Raw genomic sequence first — 21,059 nt, 5'->3', positions numbered from 1 at the left:
TAACTCCTTTTTCATAAATGTTTAGAGTATGAACTTAGCTAAATTTTGACTAATTAGAGCTGCAAAAGTTCTAAGATATAAGATATATTTTAGTGAATCGGCAAGCATATGCGTATATGAGAACTCCTATTTTCTCATATATGCTAGCCGATTCAAAATTTTGACTAACTAGAGCTGCAAAATACAGTCACCGAGGCGCCTGCCCTTAATATGCCTATTAAAATGGCTATAGAATGCTAACTATAGGCAATGTACCGATAATAAAAGTGGTCATGCACCTAAAAAGCAAACAAGAGAAATCTTAACTATTGTAAACAATGAAATTTTGTGGGATAATACTTGAAAGGTAGAGCTGGGGAGGACTTGAAAAAGTTTGAAAACAAAGAATTGAAAGACAAATATTCAAGGGTGAAAGGGTGATATGCTTTAATTGAAGATTCTTGTGATAATGAGATGATGCAATGCCACAAACACTTCAGATAATGGAGATGCTCTATGTTGTGAAGCGTCAATCACCGTGGAAGGTAGAAAAAGATTTGTAGATATACGGCTCATTGATTCAGGAGCAATATATCACATGACCTCAAGAGGAGAATGGTTCCATCATTATGAACCTGTCTCAGGAGGATCTGTGTATAGTTGCAATGATCAAACCTTAGAAATCGTTGGCGTGGGGACCATCAAATTGAAGATATATGATGGAGCAATTAAAGTTGTTCGAGATGTGCGACACGTGAAAGGTCTGAAGAAAATTTATTATCCTACGGATTGTTAGATAATAATGCAAGCAAGATTGAAACACAAAAAGGAATCATGAAGGTGTTCCGTGGAGCGCTTGTGGTGATGAAAGACGAAAAGATAGCAGTAAACTTGTACATGCTGAAGGGAGAGACTTTGCTAGAAGCATAAGCTTTTGTTGCCTCATGTAGTTCAGATTCTGCAATGCTATGGCATCAGAAACTTGGACACATGTCAAAACAAGGAATGAAAGTCCTTGTGGAGAAAAAGCTACTTTCAGGCTTAACAAATGTATCACTTACTTTATGTGAGCATTGTATAACAAGTAAGCAGCATCTGTTGAAATTCAACACGTCAAATTCTAGAGGCAAAAGTGTTATAGAATTGGTTCACTCTGACGTATGGTAAGCACCAGTTACATCCCTAGGCGGAGCAAAATACTTTATCTCATTTATTGATGACTACTCCAGGAGATGTTGGGTGTACCCTATTAAGAAAAAGTCAGACGTGTTTTCAACTTTCAAAAACTTCAAAGCATGGATGTAACTTGATTCTGGAAATAAGATCAAGTGTTTTAGAACAGATAATGGAGGAGAATACACAAGTGAAGAATTTGATGACTTTTGCAAGAAAGAAGACATCAAAAGACAATTCACAATGGCGAATACTCCTCAACAAAATGGAGTGGTAGAGCGGATGAATAAAACCTTGTTAGAAAGAACAAGAGCAATGTTGAGGGATGCAGGCCTAGAAAAATCATTATGGGCAGAAGCAGTCAACTGCAATGTTGAGGAAATGTGGACTGGTAAACCAGTTGATTATTCAAACCTCCATTTATTTGGAAGTATTGTGTACATGATGTACAACTCCCAAGAAATTTCAAAGTTGGATCCAAAATCTAGGAAATGCAAATTATTGAGGTATGCTGATGGAGTAAAGGGGTATCGCTTGTGGGATCCCACTGCCCATAAAGTGATCATCAACAGAGATGTTATCTTTGTAGAAGATAAACTATAAAGAAAAGAAGAATATGATAGCACTGAAAAGCCAGAGACTACGTAGATACAACTGGAAAAAGAGTTTGAACAAGGAGATTCTTCTGAAGCAGAACCAGCACATGATGAACAAGAACAAGAGAATTATGAAGCTCCAACAACTCGTCAATCAGATCGTGTGAGAAGACGTCCCAATTTACACTCAGATTATGTTATAGAAGGAAATATTGCATACTGCCTTTTAACAGAGGACGGTGAGCCATCAATATATCAAGAGGCAATAAACAGTTCAGATGCTTCACTGTGGATGATGGCGATGCAAAAAGAAATTGAAGCCCTTCATAAAAATAATACATGGGACCTTGTGCCATTACCACAAGAAGAAGCCAATTGGTAACAAATGGGTCTTCAAAATCAAGCGAAATGGTGATGATCAAGTTTAGAGGTATCGTGCAAGACTGGTGGTCAAAGAATATGCTCAAAAAGAAGGCATTGATTTCAATGAAATATTTTCTCCTGTGGTTCGACTAACAACAGTCCGAGTAGTCTTGGAAATGTGTGTTACATTGAACTTACATCTAGAACAACTAGATGTTAAAACAACTTTTCTTCATGGAAATCTTGAAGAAGAGATTTACATACTCCAGCCTGAAGGTTTTGAAGAAAAAGAAAAGAAGAACTTGGTTTGCAGGTTGAACAAATCTCTGTACGGTCTAAAGCAGGCGCCGAGGTGTTGGTATAAGAGATTTGATTCCTTCATTATGTGCATTGGATACAATAGACTTAATGCATACCCTTGTGCTTATTTCAAGAGGTTTGGTGATAACGATTTTGTTATATTGCTGTTGTATGTGGATGACATGTTGGTTGCATGACCCAAAAAAGATCATATTGAAGAATTGAAGGCACAACTAGTTAGGGAATTTGAAATGAAGGACTTGGGATCAGTAAACAAGATTCTAGGGATGAAAATTCTCTGAGACAGAAGTAATAGTAAGATTTGGTTTTCACAAAAGAATTACTTGAAGAAGATCTGGTCACGATTCAACATACAAGATTGTAAGCCAATTTCTACCCTTTTTCCTATTAACTTCAAATTATCCTCCAGTATGAGTCCTAGCAGTGAAGAAGAGAGGATGGAGATGTCTCAAGTGCCATATGCATCGGCAGTGGGAAGTTTAATGTTCTCTAAGATATGCACAAGACCAGACATTGCACAAGCAGTGAGAGTGGTTAGTCGGTACACGACGAATCCAGACAAAGAGCATTGAAATACAGTAAAGAGGATCCTGAGATAGGCCTCAAATGTTGCATTATGTTACAGAGGATCAAACTTACTAATAAATGGGTATGTAGATTCTGACTATGCAGAGGATTTGGATAAAATCAAATCTACTACATGATATGTGTTCAAAGTTGCTGGTGGAGCTGTAAACTGGGTTTTAAAATTGCAGTTAGTTGTGGCTACATCCACAACAGAGGCAGAATATATAGCAGCTACACATGCCAGTAAAGAAGCAATATGGTTGAAGATGCTATTGGAGGAGCTTGGGCACAATCAAGAATATGTCTCTTTGTTTTGTGACAGTCAAAGCGCCTTGCATCTAGCATGGAATCCAACATTTCATTTAAGGACAAAGCACATACGAGTTCAGTACCATTTCATTTGTGAAAAGGTGGAAGAAGGGACGGTAGATATGCAGAAGATCTATACCAAAGATAACATAGCAGATTTCATGATGAAGGCGATCAATGCTGATAAATTTACATGGTGTCGATCCTCTTGTGGCATGTCAGAGACGTAAGCAACATGATGGTACAAGGTAGAAAGAATGGTGTGAAGATATGATTGTTTCAATCAAATCTTCAAGTGAGAGATTTGTTGAAAAGTCAATGAGGCCAACTTGGCCAAAAATTTCCAAAACTTTCGGAGGTGCCTTTCGGTGCATTAATGCACCGAAATTATACAGCTTGAAAATGTTGAATTTTGGAATGGTAAAATTATAAACTTTAGTCCCTAGAATTTAGGGTATTTATAAGATTAGTCCTTAAGCTTCAACTATAAATACCCTAGCTCATTTAGCTTCAAAACCATCCCAAATCATTCTAGCTTTCTCCCAATACTAGAGAATTTAGAGAGTTTTCTTGAGAGTTGTTTTCTCCTTTTTATCAAGAGAGAATTGTTATTGTTTTCTCCTTGTTAGATCGAGAGAGGTTGTAATTCATATTTTCTCATAGTAAAATTCTTCTACCTTTGCTCGTAGTTTTTACCCTATATTATTTAGGGCTTTCCACGTAAAATTTATGTCTTCTTTATCTTTATTTTTATTCAATTATCAGTTGCGATTTTTCTCTATCCGATAGCCGTATATCACAACAGTTATGCACTACTATTTGCACTAACAAAGAAACTTGATGAAAGATTGAGATTGTATTTGAATGGAATTTTCTTTTTTTGCTCGGCAATAAGGAAATTTTATTAAAACAGAACTTAAATTAAGATACTCATTAAAATCCTCCCTAACAAAGAGTACTCTTAACCTAGGAAGCACGAGGACGCCATGGTTATGCCGTTTCAAGTACCCGATACGTCCCCGGTACGGGGACGACACGGGGACGGCTGGGGTACGTACCGGGGACGTGCCACCGTGGCAGAGTACGGCTGAACGACGTTGAGGACGTTTCACCGATATCTGGGACGTTTCGGGGATGGCATGGACTTTCACATGCGTCCCCAGGCTCTGTTATTTCCGCCGCACTGCAGTTGGAGGAGATGAAGAAAATGGAACTCCCAAAAAGGAAAGTTGGCATTTATAACCCAGGATCCATTCCCCGTCAGTATTACGGAAGACACCGCCACACACCGCTTCCATGGAAGGTTGTTGGACTGCACCGTCAGTGTTCAGTTTGATTACGCCGGTGGTAGGAGGACTCCAAGCCTGGGTTCTGGTCAGACGGGGAACTATCAACCCTAAGCTTCTAGAACGGTCTCGAAGACTTGGCACAATGGGAATTGGGAAATAAAGTAGGTTAATTTAGAAGAAAAAAATGGAAGACATATGACATAAAAAGTGGACCCGAAATTCAATTCTTCTTTGGATTTCCTTACGAGAGTGAGATTTTAAACAGTGTTTGTTTTATTTTTCTAACAGTAGCAGTTTTGATTTAAGAATAAAAAAATAGAGTATAACAAATTTTATATTCGAAATAGGATAGAATTAAATCCATTTTCCGGCACCTTTTTTTAATTCGAAGCAAAACACATTAAGGTTATAGTAGATGACTAAATTCATTAAAAACGCTTGATGCAAATTACTTTTATAGAATTTGACCAAAGTTTTTTAATGAAGTTTTACTTGAGGGAAAAATGAAGACTTTTTGATTTAGTTATGACTTGTGAAGGTTTACAATTATAAAGGAGACTCCTTTTGAGAAACTAATGAAATCAGATAAAATGTGAAGGCATTAACGTGTCTTTAAAAATTGTAAGATCGTATACGATTTTTTAGTTTTGCCTAGCTTAGAGTTATGGTAGATGGTGTTAATATTAGCATTCCTTCGTACATGCATACAACATATATATTTTCTTTGTTCTTCTATATTATATGTTATTCTAACAATGCATAGAACCGCTTGATGAGCTAGATTTAGAGAGCTAGTGAATCTCGGAAGATGTTAACAATGTTTGATTTGGGTTTAATATTTTTCTAGACTTAATATTATGGTTTGAGTCTTAAGATTTGACACTTTAATATTATGATTTTATTATGGATTTTATTATTTTAGAGTTAATATTATGGTTTTAATCTTGAAATTTGACATTTTAATATTGTGGTTTGTTTATGGATTTTAATGTTCTAAACTTAATATTATTGTTTGAGTCTTGATCTTTAACTTTATTTATGATATATATATATATATATATATATATATATATATTTATAATTTTAAAATTATTTTATATGCTATACCCTTGCCGTCTCCGTACCCTGTAATTTTAAAATTGTCCGTTTCCCGTCCCCGTCCCCGTATCCGTATCCGTCCCCGTATCCGTATCAATGCAACATAGCTCTTAACTAGGTAAAAGACATGACCCGTCAAACAAAAGAGTAGCAGTACCATTACAACACGAAAGCCCCACGAGATCACACCCAAACTCTTAACAAAAAGATACACAACTCAGCTCAATACCAAACAAAGACTAGATAAACCCTGTACAAAAACCTATCACCCAAATTTACAATACAAGGGGGCCCTCTCGATAACCAGTTATACCCAAACCCATCAAGCAAAACCAACACAAATAGCAGAAAACTCCAAACCAGAAAATACAAAACCTGCCTTCCAAAACACATACGAAAGGAGAAGACGTATAATAAAATGCGGTGGTGGTAAGTTTTTAAAATGTGCTTCATTCGATTCGAAATTCTCTCTTCCGTCTTCTGAAATGGTGGCCGATCTTCTAGGAGACCGATGAAAGGATTAAAACGGTTAAGTTGGTTGAATTTAAAGGTGAGTCGATGTCTTGTGGATCATTAGCTGATTGGCTGGCTACTGATGGTTTATCAAGGGATATAATATTTAAAGCATGGTGGTAATCGGGTTAGAGGAGGGTGTGGCTCAGTCGATTTTCTGTAAGTGTTAGGGATTAGTATTCTTTTCTGCGAGGGCCGGTAAGCTTTAGCTTTTGGGGCTGTTGAATCTCGCTTTTGCTTGCTTGTCAGTTTGAAGAATATTGGGGCTAGCTGGTATAGTTTGTTCACGTTCTTAAGTTGTACGATTGTTTTTGTTTTCCATTTCGTCGTATCTGATGCTGTTGCAATCGGGGAGGGCTTTTGAGTGCAGTGTGAGTGCTGGGTTTTTTTGGCTGGCTATGTTTGTTTCGTTTTTCCTGATTGTGTATCTCATTTGGGTCGTATTGTTGTTTTCCGCTGATAATCATGTCCCTTTTGCTTTGTTATATGTACTTTTTTTTTGTTTAGGGAAATTTTTAACCAGACTTATAATTGGGCTGGCCGCAATTTCTTCTTCTAATAAAATTGCTTTGCCGAGTAAAAAAAGGTTCGACTTGGATAATTTTCGAGTCTACATTCAATTCAAGTAAATTCGGGCCAGATCCGATCTAATTCTCCGATCTAATTCGAATTTAGTTTTGGTCTAAGACAATTTGGGATGGATTGAATATCGGGTCGGATCAATTTTTGGGTCGAGCCAATATCATTGATTTTTTATTTCGATTAATATCAAATTAATTGAATTCGTGTCAGATCAATATCTAATTAATCCATTTTAGGGTTAGGTCAATGTCAATATCAAATAATAGATAAATCGTAATTTAAATAATAGACTAATTTAAGTCACATATGAGAATACCATTGTTATATTTCAATGATAGTTTTATCTCAATTTAACACTTATATTTGAGTATCTGTTAATGCTTTCAATGATAGCATTTGATAAATAGAAGCAAAGGTTCTATTTATTGTATCTTTACATTGACTGTGTTCCTAAAGAAAAATCAAAATTATTGAAACTAAGAACTAAAATATACTAGTATTTCTTGGCCTAAAAACCTAAAAAAAATAAAAATTAAGGTAAATAAACTGCCATGGGACTTCTCACATGATAGAATCCATCGTCCCAACTATACCAACCAAATCCATAGTCAGAGTTCTCCCCTGCAACATCATATCTAGGGGACACTGTAATGTTAAAACTGAGCTTCTCCCCGATTCGTTTGAACTGCAAAATATTCGGTGTCGCCTTTACATCGACACCAAGTGGCGGTTCCGCGGAAAACAAATATGTGCTTTTAGGTCTCCCGATATTCGTGACTGTCCTCGTAAAGGTGACGGTGGTAACAAGGTTAGGAATGGCGAAAGACGGATAATTGAGGGTGAGAGTTGAAGGCGGGTTAACCGGACACTTGAATGTAGAGCCGAGTTCGATTAGAGCATCTGGACCAGCAGCGCAGAGGTAGAGCAGGTAGTCATTGTACGTGGCATCGTAAATAAGTCCAGGATCAACAGCCTTGGTTGGATTGAAATGGCCTGAGCCGTATTGAAAGGGATTTGCGTCGTTGCCGTAGGAATCCGTTATTGGATTGCCTAAATTGTTGGTTATAACGGCTGTGACAGTAAAATATGCTTTCAATTATTACTTGTGAGATAAATTCGACCGGGTATCTAGCTATAAATGAAATTTAAAGTATTACTTGTAGTCATGAGAGCAGACTTGATAGCAGCAACACTCCAACGGGGGTGTATGGCCTTAAGTAGTGCAGCCGCACCGGAGACATGAGGGCAAGCCATGGAAGTTCCGGAATATAAGTTATATTTCACTGATCTGTGATCAAACGGTAACTTCGTAGGAGACGATGCTTCACTCCATGCCGCCAAAATATAAAGTCCGGGTGCCGTAATATCAGGCTATGTCGTATATAAGATCAAGAAATCACAAATCAAGTTAGAAGATAACAAATAACCAAAGCCTGAACTTTAATGTAACAATTTCACACAGTACCTTAAGAATATAAGGATCAACCACATTTGGACCACGACTGGTGAATTCAGCCATGAAGGGGGCTGGCTTGTAGTTTAGTTTTGTCTTTCCTGGACTGATCTTTGCCATTGGGTTCTTTGTAGAATAGATATATTCAAGAATCGTAATCCCATCATCATAGGACAAAGTAGTTGCAGGAAGAAAATGAGCGTCATATTCTATGTCATCTCCATCGGACTCGGAGTTGGCTAAGACAAAGCCTACTCCTCCAGCTCTTTTCACTTCCAAGCCTTTACCTACTCTCAGACCGGCCCCTGTTATGCACACCACAATCTTCCCTTTCACCTTGGTCGGGTCAAGCGAACCAGGAAGGCATTGCCTAAAATTACATAATTAGCAATCCGAAGGTGCAAATAAATTAGTATAGAACAAAGGGAAAGAAACTTACCCTATTAGGTTTCGAGCCACACCAGGGACAACTACATCTCCTGCATAAACTAATGGGTACATCTTCTTCAACTTGTTTGGCGTAATACTTGGTCCCTATTAAATTAAACCATAATTCAGAAATGTTAATCTTTATATCTTGAAATGAAAATTGTAGTGATTTGAACGTATGATCCGATGGTATCTTACCTGAAGACTCAATCCATTGCGTAGCTTAACAGATGCATAAAATGCCCGGTCGACGCTGCTAGCACCAACAGTGATTATCCACGGAGCAGGGTTCGTCAATGTTCCGGGGTCAGGACCATTATTCCCAGCACTGCATACGACAAGGATGTTGCGCTTGGAAGCCTCTAAGGCACCGAGACCGATCGCATCATTTTCAAAAGGGACAGGTTCATCCGTTCCAATGGAAACGCTAATTATGTCAACGCCATCAGCTATGGCATCATCCAAAGCTGCAAGCATATCGGAATTGAAACAAGTGTTCCCATCGGCCTTGGGTTGGTTAGGGATTGCCCAGCAGGCCTTGTATATGGAAAGGCGAGCCAAAGGAGCCCCGCCCGAAGCCGTGCCTTTTGCAAACCCACCTAAGGCGGCAACGTCGGAGACTTGTCGGCCTGCCGCTGTGGATGCAGTGTGCGTTCCATGGCCATCAGCGTCTCGCGGTGAGAGGAAGTCCTCGGTCGCATTTACCGTCCCGTATTCAGCCTCGAAACCCTTTACGTAGTATCGAGCTCCGATTATCTTCCTGTGTCAACCGGAATAAATATAACACATATATATTAATATATTAAAATTTATAAAAAATAAATAAATATAACACGAATAAATTAATTAATAGATTTAGAGATAAAAGATATAGTAGTGACCTGTTGCACTTGAAAGAGTTAAAAGCGACACCTTCTTGGCAGATTCCTCTCCATGATTTCGGGACGGGATCCATTCCTTGGTCGCTGAAGCTTGGTGATTCCGGCCATACACCTAAACAAAAATTAATTAAGATCCCAAAATACGAGAAATTATTTGATAAACCCGTCTCACCACGTCATGCGTGGTCCTAGTGAATGAAAGCCACAAATTTTTAAAACCCTTCCAAATAACTATCAATCTCTTATTTACATGTAGAAATGAGGTGAAGATTCACTTTGAAAAATGACGTAGACAAATATTATTAGTCGGGATCATAGATGACGTGGTGAACCGGTACCGTCTAATATTTTTTCCCAAAATACACTCATAACAATAAATATCGGTAATGAAAGTATTTACAATAAAGTACTCGAATTCAAATGAATTTTTCTTACCGCTATCCATTACTCCTATAATGACATCTTTGCCATATTTAGCTCTTGACGCCAATTTTTCTCCTCCAATCTTAAGCTTTCTCGATGAATGGCCATCTTCTTCATCAAGCCCTACGAATTCCCAAGACCTTGTTGTATGCACCGAGTATTTTCCATGTGAAGGAAACACCGACAAAACCTCCTTCATTTCTGTCAAGGAAATAATAACAACACAAAACAAAGCGATTTTTAGTATTAATTTTCGAAATAAAAATGAAGTCATATGTAGCTAATCGATTTACCAGAGAGCTTAGAGGCTTCATCTGATGTAAGCTTTGCAGCAAAGCCGTTGATACTGTGTTTGTAGCTATAAAGAAGAGAAGATTTAGCATCTTCTTCGGATTCTTTCACTGAATGTAAATACGAAAGATGAAATTTCTCAATCTCATGCAAAGCTTTCTCCCCATTGACGTGTTGGCCAAAGTAAACTATATAAACCTACGCACAACAAATATATATATTATATGAAAATTAGTATTCCAACAGATAACTTTACTGCAGAATTCTGACGAAGAAGAAGTAAAAAAACGAAAGAGTCACCAGAAAAAATAAAGTACCTTATTGTCAACAGAAGAGGCCAAGAGAGGAACGACAAGACTGAGAAGAAAGAAACAAGAGAGAGTATTCTTCATGGCGAACGATAGTACTGAGCACCTCACAATATCCTTCAAGAGATAATGCAGTATTTATAAGCGTATTGAACAACAGTTTCAACTGATAATTACCAGATAAATATGGAATTAAAATATAATTCTACCATCTCAATCTAAATAATTATTAATTAATTAATTAATTGTAAAGGGGCTAGTTCGGGATGGAATTTATTCGCAACTCAAATTCTACGTAGGTCAACTCATGAATGTGTGCAGTATTTGTTTAGGTTTGGCAACTATTAAATAATTAATTTATGTACATATCTCCTTAAAATAATGAATATGTGATTCATTAGTTTCAGTGAAACTCAAATCGGTTAATATTAGAAAAAACTTTTTTTTATTAAGTTAAGGTACTTACAAGTTAATATCTATTTTAAATATTCTTAACTATTTGAGAATAAACGTTAAATTATCCATATTGTAATATATGGTATTTAAACTCAAAAATCTTTAAGAATAACTATTATTTCTTTAACCATGAAATAATTTGACTCGTGCAACATTAGAAAAACTTATATAATTGTAACTTATAGCCATTACATATATAATATGTGCTGTTATATATTTATATTTATAATCTTATATAGCCGTAGGCTATATCTATAATGATGAATTGAAAAAATATATAGAGGGATAAACTATATGAATGATTATCTAATTATTTTCTCTTTTTATTTTAACCATCGATCTTTAAATTTTATCAATCGGAGCATTTGATTATTTAAATAATGTCAATCAAGTCACTTGTCATTAACATTTAAGAAAAAGTTGATGTAGTAATTGACAAAATTGATATAATTACATATTTGATCCTTAATACTTGTACCTTATTTCAATTTGATCCTAATTTTCATTTAATTTAATAATTTTAATCCTCCAATCAAATGATACATATATCACCATTAGATTAAATATTTTTTATAATTTAAATTTATTTAATTTAATTATATGTCTTCCAATGATGAAGGAAAATCAAATTATTAAGAAATGAACAATAAAGGGGGTCTAAAGGAATCTCAAATTATTAAGAAATGAACAATAAAGGTTGTCTAAAGGAATCAAACTAGGGACGAAGGGAAAAGATCTCGCACACCTAGCCAATGAGCTAACCTCCACATTTATGTTATGCATTACACTTTTGGATAACTAATATTAGGGGGGAAACCCTTAAATAAATGATACGTTTCACTTTTATTTTTTTATTTTTTTAAAAATATATATTTTTTAAAATCTTCTACCTTTCTAGAGATAATGACGATAGGCACCTTCTTTCTGGCATTAAATACTGTATAATATATATAAGGGTAAACTACACATTTAGTACCCAAGCTATTAATTTTGGTCCGTTTTAGTGTCTAATCTTTCAATTTTTTCAAAATCATACATGACGTTTATTTTTTGTTTCATTTTAGTGCCTCTCCGTAAAAAAACTTAACGTGTTTAATATCTAAACTATCAATTTTGATCCGTTTTAGTACCTCAACTTTCAATTTTTTTCAAACATAACGTTAAATTTGGAACAAGGTGGAGAATCTTGAGCATATATAGACAAAGTGTTGAAAAGGTTCAACATGGAAGAATCCAAGAAATGATTTTTGTAACACCCATAGCCGTATACGTCTCAAAATACGAGCTAAAGATGTCACATTAATTTTACAAACATTCACTGATCATAAATGCTTAAAATTTTGTTCCCTTATAAAACATTCCATTATTAACTTTACAATTATTCCATTAATTGTGTAAAATCATAAAATAATAATTATCATATAAATCAAGCTTAATTTTAGGCAGAAGTTTAGTAGTTCAATAGTAAACAATACTGCTTAAAAACTCCCTAATTTAAAATATTTCTTTGTTCTCGTAAAAATATAATCTTTATCTAAAATATAAAACTTTGATTCATATTTATAACCCTAGTAATATATCTTAGGCATTTCTTATTCATATACATGTTATCTAGAAAATTTAAAATAGTAGGATGTCATTTCTGATACTTGTAGTTGTTCTTTGTTGATTGATGTCAATTCGACTCCTTACTTCACTTGCCCTTCTTTACCTACGTGTGAAAATCATCACACACTAATTATTCACTTAGTGAGGCATTATAAACAAATTAAGGTGACATAAAATATTAAACAACTTAACAACATCATAACATTATTTTTCTTTATATAAAACTTAACATAAAATATCATAGCAATTCAAAACATTAAACTTAAATTCAAATAAAATCAATAAATATCCAAACCAATTTATTCTAGCCATCTTTCCTCGTTAGAGACCTAAAAATCACCATCTCATGATTTTGTCAAAACCATGATAATCAATAATAAACATAGCAATCATGTCATACTCTATTTCATTCAAATACTTTTTAGAACTTTCTTATTTTATTCTCATTTTCCACTTTCATATTCATTCACATATTCATTTTCATATTCCACGTTCATAATAAATACTTTCACATTTCAGAATTTATTTTATGAATCAGAAATTATTTCCAGATTCATAACTTATTTTCAGACTCATAGCTTATTGTCAGATTCATAGCTTATTTTCAAATTCATATCTTATTTTCAAATTCATAGCCCAATTCATATTTATGAGAATGCAATGTACGTGAGTAGAACATAAGGTGCGAACAGGGCACACCACAGTGCCAATCTTAACTGAAACATATAATGCATTCCAAGTGCAATCATAACATGAGTACCAACAATGCAGATCATAATGTACACAAATATACCATAAATTAACTGGAAAGTACTCAATTTAATGGCATGTCAAATGTACCTATGACTCTCAATACAACATACAATGGGCTTTTCCATTAATTATTTATATATTATTCAATTATCAAAGATATCAATATATCAACATATCCAACTATTCATATCATAACATAATGGGTAGTTCATACTCTAAACATTTCATTTCTATATAACATTTATATATCGTAATCACCGTCAGTTATCTTTCTTTAACATATAAACATCATATTCATCATGTAATAAATATCATAACTATCATACCAATTGTAATAAAGTTGACTTATTTTGAGCATTTATAATAACCTATAACATAGGAGCAACATGAAAACATAATTTATGACAAGTTTTATATGATGGCAATATGCACTACATGCAAAGAAATATTATTCTGTATTAATCTATACACTTAAAAATTATTATGTTTATACCACTAGAAATTATACTCAAATATGAATCTAACTATATAAGGAACTTTTCCTGGTTCATCATATACAATTTATAGTGAATTTTCGAATTCATAGGCCAATACATATTTATGGGAATGCAACGTATGTGAGTAGAACATAAGGTGCCCACAGGGCACATCATGGTGCCAATCTTAACTGAAACATATAATGCACTACAAGTGCAATCATAACATGAGCTCCAATGATGCAGATCATAATGTACACGAATGTACTATAACTTAACTGGAAAGCACTCAACTTAACAGCATGCCAAATGTACCTACGAATCTCAATGCAATATACAATGGATTTTTCCATTAATTATTATATATTATTCAATTATCAAAAATATAAATATATCAACATATCCAACTCTTCATATCATAACATAATGGGCACTTCATACCCTAAACATTTCATTTCCACATAACATTTATATATCATAATCATCGTCAATTATATTTCTTTAACATATAAACATCATATTCATCATGTAATAAATATCATAACTATTGTAATAAATTTGACTTATTTCGAGCATTTAAAATAACCTATAACATAGGAGTAATATGAAAACATAATTTATGACAAGTTTTATATGTTGACATTATGCACTACTTGCAAAGAAATATTATTATGTATTAATATACACACTTAAAAATTATTCCATTTATGCCAATAGAAACTAGACTCGAATAAGAATCTAACCATATAAAGAACCTTTTCTAGTTAATCTTATACAATTTATAGTGAATTTTTGAAGTTGACATTCAGAAGTTATTTTGAGCAGAATCTGCTGTCATGCTTTCTGACCTATCATCAATTAAAAATTCATATCTTTTTGTATACCTATCGAAATCAGTATCTGTTTGTTTTAAACAAAACTATACTGACATTCGAATCCAACGGTGTAAAAATCATCCTTTAATCATTTCTTTATAATTTATGACGATTTAAACTTACTATTCAGAACACAAATCTGGGTAGATTTCTCTAACTTATATTTTCAGTTTATTCACTAATTCTATTAGCATATTAACTGAACATTTATGTATGAATCACAATTCACATAATAGTTAGAAGTTACTTCTTACCATAGTAATTATGTCACTGGCTCATCGCAAGCCAATGTTTGCTCGATAACATAAATACGAATTAAATATGCACTCACCTGGTGTCCTTAGCTTGTAAACCTTCCTAACACTGCATATTACGTCCTTAAGCTTCTCCTGAGCTTTAACATTGCTTGATCTTGATTTCAATCATAATCTAAATGAACACCATTTACATAACATATACATTTCAAACCATATGTTAGAATCTTACTAACATAGACACACAATAAAAATAAATTCCTAAAAAACCTTTTGATGCGGTATGCGTTACCAAAATATGAGTTTGGGAGTCGGTTACGTGTGGGGAAGGATTAACACCCCCACAATGCCCTAAATCAGTACCTAGTCGATTAATTAATTGTCTTTGCAATAAAATTTACGAGTTTGAGTCTAATTTTAATTTAAGATCCCATAAAAATGACATTCTTTGAATTTTTTGGACAAAACATAATAATATTTAATTATTTTCTATCGAGAAGAATTGATCTCTCATACCTTAAAAGCAATCGATTCTTACTCCAATCGAAATAAAAAAAAATATTAAAATTCCATTCTAAAGTTCATTATTAATTCAAAATAACAACACCCAAAATAATTTTAAGAGATAAAACGATAATATCTAATTATTTTCAATCGAGAATAAAAGACCTTTCATGTCTTAAAACAATCACTTATTACTCCAATCGAAATGAAAAGATATTACTATTTTGTCTTAAATTCAATATCGATTATAGTGAAAACAATAATATATGATGATTTCCAATCGAAAATGAATAACCTCTCATACCTTGAAGCAATCATTTATTGCTCCGATCGAAATGAAGAGATATCACTATTCTATCTTAAAAATCAATATCAATTCGAGAGAAAACGACAATGTCAAATTATTTTCAATCGAGAATAAATGACCTCTCATGCCTTAAAGCAGTTATTTATTAGTCTAACCGAAATGAAAAGATATTACTATTCTCAATATCGAATCGAATGTTTTTATTTTGAAAATCCAATAAAAAAACACATGCAAAAATAAAACAAATTAAAAGCACATTAAGCAAGTAATTAATTAATTATTTTTACCAATATTTAATGAGAATAAGGATGTTCAATTATTTAAATATCTCGAGACGAGACCTTAGATTCGGTCTAACAGTCTTTTCTCGATGAATTTAATTAAAAGAACATGATTTTTTTCCCAATCCCCCAATTTTAAAATGAATTCGATTTAGTTCGTGTCACTAAATGGGATATACGATCGTTTTAAAATCATCGAAAGTAACTTTCTTATACGTTAAGAGAATCACTTTACGACAATGTTAAAATGAATGAATATTATCCTTAATCAATTTATTTCGATTCGATTCAAGTGATGCTTATGAGAGTAACATGCAAAATTAATTAAGGACTAAAATGAACTAACATGCAAGCATCATGCAAAAATTAAAATAAAATAAAAATAGGACTAAAGCATAAACAATCAAACCATCAAGCCAAAATTAAAATAAAATAAAGTATACAAGTGATTAAAATGAGCATTTTCAATATTAAGTGCTAAAATTATAAAGAATAGAAATAAATAAAAATGGAGACTAAATTAAAATAAATTAAAATTGCATGAAAAATTAAAATAAATAAAAAGACAAATCCGGGTTTGAAATTCAAACATGCATAAACTATAGGGACTAATTCCTAAATATTCCAATTTTCTTAGCCTAAAATATACATTCAAAATAAAAAAGGGAAATTACTAAATCAGTCCCTAAGTATTTTAAAAAATAAAATAGTCACTACAAATGACTAAACTGTAAAAACACGCTAAACATACAGGGACTAAATAGAAATTAAACTAAAAATATATAACATGCTTAAAAAGGGTAAATTACAAAAACAATCCATATATGTGACTAACATGCAAAAACACGCATAAAGTAGGGGACTAAAAGGCAATTCAACCAAAAATACAAAGCATAAACAAAAATGAGTAAATTATGAAGACAATCCCTACAAGTGGTTATTCTGCAAAAACATAGGTAAGTTAGGGGGTGTTGAGTTAATCGATCGACGGAATCGGCCAAGAGGGGGGTGAATTGACAATTAAAAATTTCGTGGAAGCTTTTGCAGAAAAATTGAAAGTAATTGCACAACGATTTACAGTGGTTCGACTTTCTCAAACAAAGTCTACGTCCACTACCTTAGCTATCCACACTAAGGATTTTCTAACAAATTCATTAATTTGTTCTTTCTTTTGAGGCCAAAGAGATAACCTTACAAAATCCCTCAAGAGTATACCCCAACTCTTGAGAACACTCTTTTTCCCAAAGAGAAGATTACAAATTTGCAAACTTTCAAGAAAACCTCACAAGGTAAGATATTTGTACAATTCTAGAACAAGAAAAGAACACTCAAAGATAATTACAAATGAGCACAAATGGTGTTCTTGAAAGCAAAATGAATATTGAAAGGAAAATTGGCTTGATTTGCACAAACTTGGTGTTTGATGCTTTCTCTCTTGTTTCTCTATAATTTCTTGTTGATCAAGGGCTTCAGAACTTGTTTAAATACACCTTGAATCTCTTCTGAACATTGGGGATGATTAGTGAAGATCATATAACCGTTTTAGTGTGAAAACAATTAATAAAACAGTTTGGAGCGTGGGGGGAATCGGTACCCCCTATGGGGAATCGATTCCCTAAGTGTAAAATTCAAATATTTCGACCGTTGAACAAGGGGGAATCGGTACCCCCTATGGGGGAATCGGTTCCCTCCGAGCATTCTGGAAATCTCGGAGCCAAACCATTCAGGGGGAATCGGTACCCCCTTGGGGGGAATCGGTTCCCTCTGAGCAATCTGGAATTTTTGGCTTTGAAATGGTTCGAAATACTTTGTAAAATTATTTTGAAATTGTTTTAAGATTAAAACTTAATTTTACACTTAAGTAAGGATTAAAAATGATTTTTGAAATATTTTGAGTAATGTTTTGATATTCGAATAATTATATCGAATATACTTAGAAAATCATTTTGGAAAATCTTAAAATTCATTTAACTTAATTTGTTATATCGAAATATCAAAATGTTTTCAACAATCTCCCCCTTTTTGATATAACAAAACATTTTAGTAATTTTAAGATTTTGAAATCAAGTTTTGAAATTACTCCCCCTTACTTTAACACTTCTCCCATTTATCATTTTAAAAACACACTTAAAACACACTTCTCCCGCTTTTTGTTAAATCAAAAAGATTCAAATAAACGTGAAGAATATTAAGCCAATTGATTAGGTATATGTATGCATAAACTGCTAAGATCACAATTAAGAGAAACGTTAGCCATTAGTTCCGTAATCAATATTCATAAATAATGTGATATGGCAAAATTGGTCATATTGCTAATAATGATGTAAATGATGCAATAATAAATAAATCACACCAAACATATAAGTTCAAACCATCCATAAATCCAAACAAATTCACAATCCTCAAATTCAAACATCCTAAAATATTCAAAATGTTAAAACAATAAGTTTGGAAAACAAAGTAAAACATTTAATCATATATCCGGATTAGGAGGAGGGTGAGGTCATTAATACGTGCGTTGGTTGCTTCATTATTTGCACGCATTTCCCGAAGAATTTCTAATTGTTGAGCTCCCATTATGGATAAATGGGACTCTATAGAAATAAAGCGCGAATCCATGGTCGCATATCGGTAATCAAATGTCTCCATAAAAGATTGAAAATATGGAGGCATTTGAGTCGATTGTTGTGCTTGCTCTTCGGGCTGCTCCTCGGCCTGCTCAGGTTCAGCTTCAGCTTCATCGATGTCTCGCATTAGTTGCTCAAGCTCGAGATCTTTGTCAGCTTCGGGTGGAGCTCGTGAAGAACTAGCTCCTGGAGTAGTTGCAGAAGATCGAACCCATTCCCCGGTTTCCTTATCCTTAATCCATCCCGCTCTCGTTAAGGAAAGAAGGTTAATTTGTTTCTTAAGAGGAAAAACGGCATCTAGACTGACTCTAAGCCCAGCTTTGGAAAATAGATTACTCAAAATACAACCGTAAACAAGAGATGAACAAAGTTTTTTATTAGGAACAAGATTTACGGTTTCAACAATTTCAGCAAAAATAATTTGAGGTAGGTTGATTTTAATATTGTTTTCGAAACAATGTAACCACCAAAGATCTAAGGTTCTAAGAGTAGAATAACGACCTCCAGATGGTCGAAACCACCAAGAAATCATTAAATGAAGAAAACGTTCATGAAGGTCTAGGACACTTGCATTATCCCTTCTTTTATAACGAGATCCTAAAACCTGTTTTTCATTTGAAATCCCTTCATTATCTAATCCGAATGTATTGGTTATGTAAGCTGAGTCAATATATAAGAATTGTCCTAGAAGGTAGGAACGAATTCCTATGGTTTCAGTTTCAGTTTGGTCTTTAACACAAACGGCATTAGAATAGAAAATACGAACAAGTTGATGGTAAACGATGGGTTCAAGGTCAAAGAGTTTATCAAATTTCCACTCTTGTAAAAGAGGAAGATATTTAAAATTGATAGCTAACATAGCTTGACGAGAAGGAATACGTTCTTCCCGATTTTGTAAGAGTCGAAATATTGATAATACCAAAAACGATGATTTCTAGGACCAGGATGATTGAAACACGAATTTTGGATAGTCAAATTAGGATCAATAGGATTATGATTAGAAATTGGAATAGGTGGATGATTTGGAGGTGGATTTGGTTATCGGTGTGAACGACTAGATGAAGACCTAGCACGTTTAGGATTAGACATGGTGAAGGAAATCGGAATAGATTGAATAACCTGCAAATTTAAAAACAAATGTATGCAATTCAATTAATCCCAAAACTCAAATGAATCCTCAATATTTCAAGGTTCTCTAAATCAATCCTAATGGGCAAAGTGTTTGAAAAACTTTTGAAAAATATGGTTTTGAGAAACAATATATGTATAGTTTTTATAACAACAACATAATTTAATCAAAACACAATAATTTGAAAATAAACATTTTTTTTATTTCGAAAAATTAAAAATTTTGGAAAATTCTTGTGTTTTTGATGAAATTAGTTGTAACATCTAGTTTCTAATCACTAAATAATCAATGCCCGATCACTATTTCAACCTAGAACTAATTAAAACTAATCTTATGTTCAAAAACAATGAAATAGAGAGTTTAGAAAAATTTACCTTGAAAGATGAAGATTGAGGGGATTTAGATGTTGTTTGCACGATTTTAATGATTTCAACAGGTTTAGAAGATGATATTTGAAGCAAATTACGATTAATATCGTTGATTTGAGGTAAAAATGGAGATTTGAGAGATTTAGAGATGAAGAACGGCAGAAGAAGAGGAAAAAGGAGGGCTTTTGCGTGTTTTGAAGGGTTCTGCCCGATTTTAACAGAACCCCAGGGGGGTATCGGTTCCCTCATGGGGGGATCGATTCCCTCTGCACCAAAATGCTAAAATCCGACTTTTAAGCACATAAAATGCTAAGTTAATCTTCTCTAGTGGTATAGGCAACTCATATATTGAAAAATAATTATGTTCAAACAATTAAATTAATCTTTAAACATTATTTGAACATAAAATTAATTTTCACTAAGAATCATAAACTCCCCCTAACTAATAGCAAGAATGCAATCAAAAATTATTATTATAAGCATTTTTCAGTATTTATTAAAAGTGCTAAATTATTTTAAACACTAAGTGAAGATAGGTTAGTTAATCCTAATTCTCTTCTAAGTGTCCAAAACCTTTCCTTGTCTAAGGGTTTTGTAAAGATATCCGCTAATTGATGCAAAGTATCAACATATTCTAAAACTACATCTTCCTTAGTAACATGGTCTCTAATGAAGTGATGTCTTATTTCAATGTGTTTAGTTCTAGAGTGTTGGATGGGATTTTTAGTGAGACAAATAGTACTAGTATTGTCACACTTGATAGGAATGGTACCTACTTCAATTCCATAATCAAAAAGTTGTTGTTTCATCCATAAAACTTGTGCACAACAACTACCGGCTGAAATG

At 33.5% G+C, this 21,059-nt stretch overlaps 1 protein-coding gene across 1 annotated transcript; it reads right to left on the bottom strand.

The window, feature by feature from the left end:
* Positions 1 to 7,315: 7,315 nt before the first annotated feature.
* LOC120189047 (subtilisin-like protease SBT5.6) lies at positions 7,316 to 10,665 on the bottom strand. Its single transcript, XM_039192387.1, has 9 exons — positions 10,585 to 10,665; positions 10,270 to 10,465; positions 9,989 to 10,177; positions 9,554 to 9,665; positions 8,871 to 9,432; positions 8,683 to 8,777; positions 8,256 to 8,613; positions 7,948 to 8,161; positions 7,316 to 7,861 (listed from the first exon to the last, which is right to left on the bottom strand). The coding sequence occupies exons 1-9, from the start codon at positions 10,657 to 10,659 to the stop codon at positions 7,323 to 7,325; spliced, it is 2,340 nt and encodes a 779-aa protein (XP_039048318.1). The 5' UTR covers positions 10,660 to 10,665; the 3' UTR covers positions 7,316 to 7,322.
* Between the last annotated feature and the right edge of the window lie 10,394 nt (positions 10,666 to 21,059).

The sequence above is a fragment of the Hibiscus syriacus genome, unplaced genomic scaffold, assembly GCF_006381635.1.
Source record: "Hibiscus syriacus cultivar Baekdansim isolate YM2019G1 unplaced genomic scaffold, ASM638163v2 tig00004072_pilon, whole genome shotgun sequence".
Lineage (NCBI taxonomy): Eukaryota > Viridiplantae > Streptophyta > Magnoliopsida > Malvales > Malvaceae > Hibiscus > Hibiscus syriacus.
Note: the sequence above shows the minus strand (reverse complement) of the source record. Positions and strands in the feature narration are given on the sequence as shown.

Excerpts from the sequence above, each read along its gene's own strand:
- LOC120189047 (XM_039192387.1), bottom strand. The coding sequence starts at position 10,659 with ATGAAGAATACTCTCTCTTGTTTCTTTCTTCTCAGTCTTGTCGTTCCT. Across the intron at positions 10,466-10,584 it reads CCTCTTCTGTTGACAATAAG|GTTTATATAGTTTACTTTGG; the intron begins GTACTTTATTTT and ends TGTTGTGCGTAG. Across the intron at positions 8,614-8,682 it reads GTGGCTCGAAACCTAATAGG|GCAATGCCTTCCTGGTTCGC; the intron begins GTAAGTTTCTTT and ends ATGTAATTTTAG.